Genomic DNA, 12500 nt, shown 5'->3' on the forward strand with positions numbered 1-12500 from the left:
ATTATATTGTATTAATGATTACTGATAACTGTAGATGTCCGTGGATGTGTTGACTAATGCCTTTTTTTCTTTTGCAGTTTTGGATACAGCTGGCCAGGAGGAATTCAGTGCCATGAGGGAGCAGTACATGCGCTCTGGTGAAGGGTTTTTGCTCGTGTTCTCTGTCACAGACAGAAATAGCTTTGATGAATTGCCTCGTTTCCACAAGCAAATTCTCCGAGTGAAGGACCGTGATGAGTTCCCCATGTTAATGGTTGGCAACAAGGCAGATCTAGAGCACCAGAGAGTGGTAAGTACTTAGGGCCGGCTTATTATGTCTTGACTTACTGTGGGTTTACTTTGGAAATATCTTTTCAACCAATTGGTTTAGGACTGTATATTGTAACAGTATTGTATGTAGATACACACTTTAGTCAGTCATGATCACATATCAGTTTTGTATATATTTAAAGACTTGCAGAAATTATGCCATAGTTAAAGTAGTTGTGAACAGTGTTTTGAGTGTATTATTTTTCACCATTTCACCTGCAAATGGTAGTGATATTGATCATTATTACATAAATCTCTTGAGTACTCTCAGTCATAATGCAAGACCTGAGGAGGGGCCAGGGCTTAGAAAACATTTCCCAAGTAATCCCACTTCTTTAGTTTCATTTATTTATCAACAAATGAATATAATGAACATTTTTTTACCATCATTTGGTTATGTCAGCATCAGCAAATTAATTTAATCTAATATGTAATTTTGATGTCATTTGCCCTTCAAGGAAACCAAATGTTAATCTCAGAAGAACACATAAAACCTTAAAGATATTACTGGAGGCATTTGACTAATATTAACTTTTTCTCAGATCTGTTTAACCTGATGCTACCATGCTCACTGTAGGGCTAGGTTATTGCCTTTACACATAAATGGCTCCACAAGTACTTAGTCACCAGTGAGCCAATTACTAGTGCCGCCTATCTCACCTTATTTTTTTAAAAGTATTTCCTTACATATTATACTGGTATTAGTAATGTCAGTAATAATAGGATTATTATAATGTGTATAATTATATCAGTATTGATATTGATAGCATCAGAACAAGAAAGAAGAAATCCCCAAAACACAATTCATTGTGTTTTAGGGATGAAATTTAGCTTCAGAGAGGATAGTATTTCCAGGAACCCATTCCTGCCAGTCTTGACTGGCGGCACAGGGTGTGGAAAAAATTATTTTACAAAAAAATAGAAAAAAACATCACATTATTATTATTATTGCACTGAGTTTTAGACTATACAGAGAGATAATATGAAGTCATCTCAATGAAAACTGGCACTTACCATATAGACCTTGAAATATGGCAAAACAACAACAAATGGGTGTGCAAATAAGAACTAAAAGAATAACAAAGAGGAGGTAAAGTCTAGATACAGCGCATGGGAATTCGTGTGGGCATGGCCTATAAGACACACCTGGGAGAGTCACCACACAAGTAGCCTAATAATTGATTTTGGTCTAACTGCAAGTTGTAAGGTGCTCGGATCCAAACTAAGTTAATGAATGAGAGGGAGGCTAAAAAGAAGAAATGGGAAATAGAAGAATTAATGAATAATTGAGAAAGAAATGGCATATAGATAAATTAATTTTAGGAAATAGATATAAAGAGAGTGGGAATGAAAAAGAGAAGGTTACGGAATATTGTAGGAAATTGCATAAATGGGGAGCTTGAGCCATGCCAAGGAAGGTGGAGTTCTTCTGTAATTCTATCAAGGCTTCTTGTTCTTTGGCCTCACTTTAGGAATAGATGCCATCAAAACTACTTATTATTTTATTGTCAGTTGATTTGATTTATGAGAATAGTTCCTTTGTCCTTGCTATTTATAAAAACTCTTGATTGCTGGTTGACAAGGATAATGATTGTGAAGGTAGTAAAACGTTTTATGTGATAATACAGGTACTTATTGTAGAAGATTAAAGTCAGCCATTGATGTTTATAGCTTTTAGTGCTTTCTTTGTGAAGTAATTCATTATCCTCACTTCCTCTTCATCTTTATCTAATGATATTTTACAATTTTTCAGACAAGCACGGAGGAGGCTCACACCCTTGCGCGCCAACTGAAGATTCCATACATTGAATGCTCAGCCAAAAATCGTACTAATGTAGACCAGTCATTTTATGAGTTGGTAAGAATAGTGCGGAAGTTCCAGGCTGCAGAGCGCCCACCAGCCAAAATGTCCGCAAAGAAGAATAAAAAGAACTGTATCATTTTCTGAAGTTGTGTATACAGAATACTTGTTAAATACTAAGGATAAATGTTATGCCAAATGATACTCTGTGTTAGCATTGGTGATTGTAATGGAACAGCCAAGTAAGGATTCAACATCAAACCCTATGTAGAGAATGATAGCATCAGTTACTTGAGGGTTTTTTACTTATTTTTTCATATGGTGTCTGGCATTTATCTAGTATTATCGCATTGTTGTACCAATGAACTTAAACAGGGTTTATGATTTTATAGCCACTATCATTATTTCCCTTCTAATGGTGTCCCAACATACAAAGAGTGTAGCATTACACGTGAAACTTGAATTCCTGAAAAAAAGTAAACTTTTACATTAGACAGTAGTACAGAATCAATAGAATATGTCCTTAGATATATGTATGAGATCATCTTAGCAGGAAAAGAAGTAGGAAGAGGTGGATTGTAGCAAGAGACTTTCTGCCACTGAGGCTGGGGTAGTCATTGCTTTAGTGTTGCTAGAACATTTATCTGCTGCAGTTATTGCTGTTGAAGGGAGCCAATAATTTTGAATTAGGAAAAATTTTTTTTTTATTGGTCTGTGACTTTTATTTGTACAATAGTTTTATAATTACTTGTTATCTCTTCAGCAATTTTAATTAGGAATTTGTAGCAGTATGTTCAAAAAGTTTTTGATGAAAATTCTAATACATTCATGTTGAGACATGTTCTAAAATACATATAGTTGATTTAGTTAGGAATATTCTTTATTAGATTTAAACAAAGAAGTGTTGATATGTAATTCAGGTGTATCATATATGTACTTTATGTAATTATTATTACTGTTTCAGTTGAAATATTCTTAAATAAATAAAACAAATATGTGAAGTGTGCTTCTATTACACATGCATTTCCCTAGGGTATGCATTTTCTTGTTTCTGATGGTCTCTTTTTTTATTTTTGGGACTTTTCTCGTACACAGTGTCGGTAAAGTAATAGTGCATTTTTAAATTATCTCTATTAGAGTTTGCATTTCCATCCTACTTAACCATCAACCTTAACTTGGACAAAAAAAAAGTATCAAGTCCTTATGGAGGTGTGGCTTCATGTAAGCAGGATGCACTTATAGTGTAAAAGAAGTGAAATAACACAAATGTCTGCAACAATGTCGATGAAATTTAGAGATTGTTACCCGGTAATTAGAACTTACAGCTTTTGTGAAATTACTAAATATTTAGAAGAAAAGTTATGGATCCAGTTTCAAAAGGAAGTCATTTAAGCAGTATGACAGTAGATTAAATAAATAATGTTTTTAGTGATTATGCAAAGTGAAGAACAAAAATTTGGGAAATGCATCATTTATGGTTTTATTCTGTAGTAGTATATAAAAGCAAATTTTTATTCTGGAGTAATTAAAAAAGAAGCTTCAGTGTATCTACTCAGGAATAAACTACAAAGCTGATCTTTCAAGGTAACTGGCATTTAAGAATCAACGGTAACATGTAATTATTATTCTTATTATGATGATTATTTTCAATATTTTTTACAATTACCTTTACTATTACAATTCTTATTTTTATGATTGTCAATGTTACTTTATTATTATTTCTAAACATACTTTATAGGCCCATATGTAGAGTGGTAGAAGTCTTGAGTTTCTTGTAGGAAAACATAGATGAGGACTAGGCAGAGTTTACTAGGGAAATAGGGAGATAAAGTCCAAGCATGAAATCGATATATTTTTATTTCATTGAAAACACATGGTGGAAAAAATGGTAAAGAGAATATTATGCGGTGCTTGGAGTTTTGATCATGTCTTTTTTTATCATTTACGAACATTGATGCATATTCCATGTAGATAGATAGAGATTCCGTTCTCAAAGTGGAAATTATGGTCCAAAGGTATTTAGTGATTATTTTTACAGTTCTTTGGATATAGATTGTTTTCCTACCAATTGAGAAGTGTGAAATTCTTTACTGATAAGAGTTTACTAAATTTAAAAAAAAATCATTATAAATATAATAAATTGATCTTGTGGTGTTCCTTTACGTGTTTAAGAGTTTATAAGCAAAAGAAAATATTTTGATGAAAGCAATGTTTTCCATATAAGGCCAATGCATTATACAACTGTTTCTCTGAAAATGAAAAAAACAAACCCAGATTTATGCAAAAGCTTTATGATATGTGCTGGGAATTTTTTCTTTAGGTTGATGTGTAGAGGATTAATGTCACTTTGTTAATGTGTCAGTGTATATTCCAAGTTGTGGATGACAGGTTGCAGTCTGTGTATATGACACATGTAATTGGAAAAGGATAATGTTGAAGTAGCCTTTACAAATTAGATCCAAGAATTGATGCTACATTGTAGGATTATTTTGTTATTCGATTTTGAGACATGAAGGGATCCTTAATCTGTAAATAGTTACAGTAGTGCAGAAAGAAGTTTCAAAAATTAATTTTTAATTTGAAAATTTTATAATTTACAATTTGAAAGGTAATCATAAATGCTTTCACAGTGTATACCTGAATTACTTTAACTTGAATGTTTTCAGAAGGTTATTCATACAGATGTACTGTGTCAGGATTATATTTAAGTCATTTTTGCCCATCCAGACGACAGTTTCACAAAGGCTGTATTTCACCTCATAGCCAATATTTTCCATTATATCAACCTCATGTGTTCATTTTCTTAAGGCTTTTAACTTGTAGATGATGATTAACATTATTTCCCACCTAAGGTTGCATTTATATAAAGTAAAACTTTCCTTGGTATATTTGGTATATGTAGTCAGCAAAGTCTTAGACTGATCACCAATACTTTAAGCAATTGAATTGTGATGAGAACAGAGAGAAAAGGAAAGTTGATACAGATCTTTATACAATTTCTAAGGAATCTGACTATTTGTTGTGTAATATCTTGTTGCAAGGAGAGGATATTACTCAATAATTGCCTGACCATTACTCTTTCTTCACTAAAAGGTGCAATGAATGGTACAAACCAAAGGATCACACTCACTATTAAATATATTGATGTCTTATGCAACCATTAATGTATGTATCTTTGGACAAATTAGTAATTAATGAAGCCAGGGAAGGTGTGGGGGGTGGGAAGGGGTGTGCATGTATTGTAGAAAACTCAAAAAGATCAATGTTGAGGGATTAAATATTGCTCTCTTTAAAAGGTCTATGCAAGTCCCTCTCGTAATCTTTAGAATTTGTGGTTGTCTAATCCAAAGTCTTCTTCCTTTGAGGAAAGCTTTTGTTATTTTCAATATTCTGTATTAGCATGGCTGGTATTTTAATGTGAGTACCCGCTTATTTTTAAAATACATCAAAACTCTTCATAGTAAGATGGTACTATGGTTACTATTGGTTAGCTGTGGTCTTCAAAAGATTCAAAAATATAATTTAAGTTTCGCTGGTTCTCATGCTTAAGCGTAGTTTTTGTTTATTTTTTATTTATGTATGATAAAAATTTTGTTGCACAATTTTCCAATGGGTATGTGGGCAGCTTTATTGCTATGAAGACACAATTTTTATGTTATGTGCTTCAGTCTGTGTACATGAAGGCTGCTTGTTTTTTTTTTTATCATTAAAGATGACTGTATAGATTTTTCCTAAATAGAAATAATCATGAATTGTTGTTTCTTTTTCTAACAATTGTACCTTTTATTATTATTGCTGTTAATTTGACATGACAAGGTAACAGAAAAGGGCATCATATAAGGAATCTGAAGCAATCCATGAGGTATTAGTGTTGTATATTGCAAAGATCTTGTTTTGCCAGGATTCAATTCTTTCTGTCAAACTATAAATGGCTGAGCAGCTTCATCTCATGAGCTCAGTCCGCATTGAAAAACACTTCAGAAAGTATTGCCATATTGGACATGAAACAATTTCATATGACAGCACTCCTACATTACTAATGCTAAGGCTGTGATATTATCTAGCTCTTTTTATATTGTAATTCATGTATTGGCCTACATTTTAATGTTACTCTTTCAGTAATATTCTGTTTGCCAGATAGTCCGGAATTTTAATGTATTTTATTATTTGGCTTCTCTATATATTTGTGAATGTTTAGACTAATATACTTTCACTGTGAATAGATGTAAAACATGTTTGAGAAAAAAAGGTTTTCAAGATTTATTTGCTTGTGCTCTAATGATTGCATGGTTTGTCTGTCTTTGTCAGTCTGTCAGTCTGCCTTGCTTGCTTGTCGTTCTGTGTTTGTCTCTATCAATCTATCAGTCTGTATCTATCTATCTATTTAGCTATTTATCTATCTGTCTATTTGTGTTTGTCTGTCTGTCTGTCTATCTGTCTCTATCAGTCTATCAGTCTATCAGTCTATCAGTCTTCTATTTATCAGTCTCTATCTATGTCTGTCTCTCTATCTATCTATATATCTATCTCTATCTATCTATCTGTCTGTCTATCTATCTATGTCTATTTATCTATGTCTATGTCCATCTATCTATCTTTCTATCTATCTATCTATGTATCTATCTATGTATATCTCTGTCTCTATAGCTATCTGTCTGTCTGTCTGTCTGTCTGTCTGTTCGTCTATCTATCTATCTATCTATCTATCTATCTATCTATCTATCTATCTATCTATCTATCTATCTATCTATCTATCTATCTATCTATCTATCTATCTATCTATCTATCTATCTATCTATCTATCTATCTATCTATCTATCTATCTATCTATCTATCTATCTATCTATCTATCTATCTAACTTTCTATCTAACTTTCTCTATCTATCTCTATCTATCTTGGTATGAATGAAAATGAGTAATTTTACATCACAAGAGATGTATTAACCTTTTGAATCTGGGTGAGGTGACCATCACATCATGAAAGAAATAGGCTGAGAGCAGGATACGAATATGCTGTCATGAAACAATTTGGCTGTCATGAAAATCGTCTCTGAAGGCTGGGGTGAGGGGAAGAACATGCCATGAGTGCACAAAGTTCTTGGAGGGGGATTAGACTCACTGGACATTTAAAAGGGGCTCTTACATTACTCCCAATAGTAAAAGAGTGTGGAAAGTGTGAAAGAGTGCTGGCTTCAGGGAGGACGCTATTTCATGGCTTACAATTCCAGCCCACTGTGAATGGCAACACAATGTGCATTGCAGAAAATTGAATTGGAAAATATTTTTTAAAATTACACAAATAACAAATTATTGCTTATTTTTAGAATTGGCAATAACACTGCAAATGGGAAAAAAAGGAGTCTTGACACTATACACTTGTGTTCCTGTGGACCAGCCCTACTTACCACACACCCAAGAGGCGCCAATCAACGAACCCTAATGCTTGAATTTTGTGCCACGTGTGGGTAGTGAGGCACCTGAATCCAATGGGTTAATAATTCTAATCCATATTTTTTTATCTCTGTCTGTCTGTCTGTCTGTCTGATGGTTTGTCTGTCTGTTTGTCATATACAAACACATATGCATACAAATTCATAATAAAAAATATACAACAAAATTTCAGTACTGAAGTTTTGTTCATAAATGAGGGTGCATTTGAAAGGTGAAAGGAACAAGTGTAATGAAAACATAATCAAAGGGTTACATTAAGAAATACTGTTATATGTTATATGCATATAAATTTATAAAATGGTAAGGATCATGATACCCTTTTCAGGATATACAAGTTTTGCACCAGGCTGTAAATAGATTATATTTACAACTCCCCCAACCTCTTGCCTGTTGTTGTTGAGGGGTTTAGGAGACGGGGACTGAGGCCCAGTGTAGGTTATGATCCCCTACAGCCCTCGCCTCAACTAATTTTGCATGGTCTTTTCTTCTCTTCCTTTCTTTTTCCTTCTCTTTTACTCCCCTTTCTTCTGTTCATTTATCCTAATTGTTCACTCATTTTTACCCTTTTCTCCACAGTGCTTTAACATAATGCTATATGACCTCTGATGTTTGGCACATTTATTTGCTCTTGACCACTAACCATTCTGGAAATCCACAAACATTGCCTTATTGAACCCAAAAGCTTCCCTATCACTATACTTTGAATACGCCGCTAATAACTTTAGAAAATTTTCAATAAATGAATATGATATATATGCAATGTCAGAAAGTTAAATGCTGTTAATTTCTCACTTCATTTATGTTGATTTTACTTAACTCCATTAGACATATAATTTTTTTAAATTTGCAATTCACTTTATCATGGCCAGTATTTAATTCAATGAACATTTTTTTTTTTTTTTATTTACAAACAGCAGTATCCTACTCAGACCATCTAATCTAAAGGAAATAAAAATGAGGTTACAAATAAACATTGTTTATTGTCAAGAATGCTCTAATACAGACACCTGTCACATTCTTTATGCACTAAAAGTTCAGACATTTACTAACTTGTACCAGTAAACAAAACAAGAATGAGTTCAAGTTACTTACAATTAAATTTGATCATCAGTAGCTCAGATCTTTTATATCCTGAACTTCACGTCTCTTGTCTTATTTCTCAGTCACTACAGTATGGATTGAGAAAGTAGATTGAGAGGTAAGCATGTTAGGTTACCAAATCACATCACAAAATACCTCAAGTTCGTTCTCAAATGTCATCAAATGTAAAAGAAAGGAGAAAAAAAATACAGGAAGATTTATTAGAAAAGCAGCTACAGTGACAATGCTGCTTGAACAGGGATAGGCTGTACGTGTACGGAATATATGAACTTTACCCACTCAATCTCAGTCTGGAATACTGACAAGAGCTGGACTTGTAAAACCTAAACTCTATGATGCAAAAATACATGGACTAAGCAATTTCTCTTGTGATAAGTTTAATAGAGTGCTACACTTGATTGTTTGTTATAGTACTTTATTATTTATCTGAGCATATGTATGTTAATTATTGTACAATCATAAATTTGCACATTGAAGTGTATTGTAGTATACGAATGCTGTGTATAATATTATGATGATGCAGTTACGAATTCCATGAATTTTGTTCCATTTACTTAATTTGATATTGACATTTTTTCAATGCCTATTCTTATGCAACTTACAAGTCAGTTTCAATTTAGGTCATAATTGACACCAGCCCTGGGACTCCTATTTGAGGCTAATGGAGATCTTATTATAAAAATACATTTTAGAACATATCCCTGGCAAAGAATAACATACAGTATCATCAAAGTATCTTCATGCTCCCCCCTTTTCCTCCCCCTCCCTTCCCCATTTCCCTCTCTCTCCCCCTTCCCTTACACCTCGTTTTCTATCTCATGGCAGTTTTGTTTGATCTCTCACCTTTCCTTTCATTACCAGGATAATACTGGTGCTGTTCTCATCTGAGTGGAATTTTACTTGGCATTAGTTCAATCAACTAGAATAGAACTGAGGCATGGTTCATAACTTGAATTCCCTAAACTGTTAACTCGTAGCTATAAAGCACTTCATCATAATATTATAAACAAGTTCTAATAGGTCATTTATGCGTGTGATAGTTCGTATCCTTTCCAGCGAAAATATATATTTTGGTGTTTCAGTAAATAAATGTATATATACTTACATGCATACATAATGTATGTATACATGCTGTATACACATACGTGAATGCATATATATATACATGCATATGCACATGCATACAAACATGCATACAAATTTACACGCAAACATGCGCGCGCACACACGCACGTACACACACACACACACACACACACACACACACACACACACACACACACACACACACACACACACACACACACACACACACACACACACACACACACATGTATATATATATATATATATATATATATGTATGCACATTTATATATGTATATATGTACATTTATACATATATATATGTATATATATATAATACATATATATACACTTTTTTTTTTGTGAAAAATGCTTGCGCTCTGACAATTGGCTCAAGCCTAATCTCACGGCGGGAAAACGACATATTTCCGTGAGAAGTCAGACGCAGGTGTCGTAGGGAAAGTCACCTCCGTGGCAAAAATGTTAGCCGAACCGCGGATGAATTAGGAAGGGCATTCAATCAGGCAAGGGTGAAACTGCGAAATAACCTCTCAAATAATGAATTAAGAGAGGCCTATATATTAATTTATATATATATATGTATATATGTATATATGTGTGTGTGTGTGTGTGAGTGTGTGTGTGTGTGTGTGTGTGTGTGTGTGTGTGTGTGTGTGTGTGTGTGTGTGTGTGTGTGTGTGTGTGTGTGTGTGTGTGTGTGTATACATATGTATATATATGTATACATAATGTATATATATAGGTATATATATATACATATATATACACATATACATATATATATATATATATTATATATATATATAATATATATATATATATATATATATATATATATATATATATATATATATATATATATATATGAAAGGAGAAAACACTCTACCGTGTTGATACTATGGTAGAAAAACCCACAATGTAAAACTAGATTTATTAAAAGTGAGACAACAGCTTCGGAATCCACCTGAAGATAGAATCCAGGTGGATTCCGAAACTGTTGTCTCATATATATATATATATATATATATATAAAATATATATATATATTATATATATATATTATATATATAATATATATATATATATATATATATATATATATATATATATATATATATTATATATTTTTTCTTCAAATATCCATTCATTCCACTGCAGGATACAGGCCTCTCTTAATTCACCATTGAGAGGCTACTTGGCAGTCTCTTGGATGCCCTTTCCAATTAACCGCGGTTCGGTGCGCTAACACCCGTGCCACGTCGGCGACTTCCCTTACGACACCTGCGTTTGATTTCTCAACGCGATATGTCACTCTCTCACCGTGAGCACTGGACTCTGACCCGCGTGGTCCCGAGTTAAATTCCCCGTCGCGGCGGTCGTAAAAATGCCTACGGTCTGACTACTGGCTCGAGCCCGAGAAAACGACATATCGCATTGAGAAGTCAAATGCAGGTGTCGTAGGGGAAGTCACCGCCGTGGAACAAGTGTTAGCACACCGAACCGCGGTTGATTAGGAAGGGCATCCAATCAGGCAAGGGTGACACTGCCATATAACCTCTCAATTAAAAAAAATAAAAATAAATAAATAAATAAATAAATAAATATATACATACACATATATACATATATATGTATATTTATATGTGTGTGTTGGTATGGTAAAGTATAGGAAGACGTGGTATAGGAACTGAGTGACGTCACTCAAACTTGACTACGTTTTACATTGTCTTGGATTGCATTAATTTGTGCAATAGCAGAAGCGAACCACCAATCGCAAGTCTCCTCCCAGGAGGTGGAGCTCGTGATTGGTGGGTCACTTGTACATTGCGCGGGCACGGCTCTTGTTGCACAAATTGATCACGCGAAAGACGGTTTGTATGACGTCACAGAAGCTTCCGCTAGAGGAGAGTCTACCTTTCTTAGCCTGTTCGGGAATATGTACGCGCGTGTGTGCATACACATATGATCAGCTTATATCTAGCTTGAGTTTTATGAACGGGAAATTCTGGCTATTACTGGGGAATTTTCCTTTCTGTTTACGCAAGGATGTATGTGTGCACATATACTTGTGGGAAGATGACATGAATTTTAGAGATACATTACATAATCTTGTTTTCCGCCCTAACCTAACCTAACCTAGTATTCTAGTTTCCAAATCATATTCACATATTTACACACACTTGTACGGAATGTAAACCAACTTGACTTATTCATGATAATACGCAACATGCATTTCGGAGTTCGTAAAAAACCCCCCACATAGGTCACATTTACTACTCACAATTTATGCCATTCGCATTCTTCCTCTCGTTATCTACAAGCGCGCGTTTAAATATATAATCATATTCCCCCCCCCCCCCCCCCTCTCCCGGTCAGACTTCGCATACAAAGTACATAACGTTTCTCTGCCGTCGGCCCGTTACCTGGGAACCGTCCTGGCCATTAATCTGCGTCAAAGGAAGCACTGAGACGTCCTCTATAACAGCGCTAGGTGGTATGAAAGCAACGACTGGGGATTCAGGTACTTGTCGTCTGCTGGTTGGAGAAAAAAACATGATTTTTTATTATCATTTCACCGAACTAATCTTAAACGTCAAGTAGGGTCAGTTCGAGGTACGGCATGTCTTAATAGTAAATAGCTTATGAGGAGAGCCTCCCGATCTCTTCCCTTTCTGTGCTACACACACATAATAAGTTGGTGTAAATTCAAACAACAGCCCCATTAGTGGCT

At 34.2% G+C, this 12500-nt stretch overlaps 1 protein-coding gene across 1 annotated transcript in view; it reads left to right on the forward strand.

Annotated features, from left to right (window-relative positions):
* The window catches only part of LOC125028803 (ras-like protein 2), a 42349-nt gene extending 36487 nt beyond the window's left edge, over positions 1–5862 (forward strand). Inside the window, exons 3-4 of the mRNA XM_047618306.1 lie at positions 78–289; positions 2063–5862. Of these exons, the coding sequence (XP_047474262.1) occupies positions 78–289; positions 2063–2257 (407 nt within the window). The 3' untranslated portion in view covers positions 2258–5862. The remainder of the gene's footprint in view (positions 1–77; positions 290–2062) is intronic.
* The last annotated feature ends 6638 nt before the right edge of the window (positions 5863–12500 follow it).

The sequence above is a fragment of the Penaeus chinensis genome, chromosome 9 (assembly GCF_019202785.1).
Source record: "Penaeus chinensis breed Huanghai No. 1 chromosome 9, ASM1920278v2, whole genome shotgun sequence".
NCBI lineage: Eukaryota > Metazoa > Arthropoda > Malacostraca > Decapoda > Penaeidae > Penaeus > Penaeus chinensis.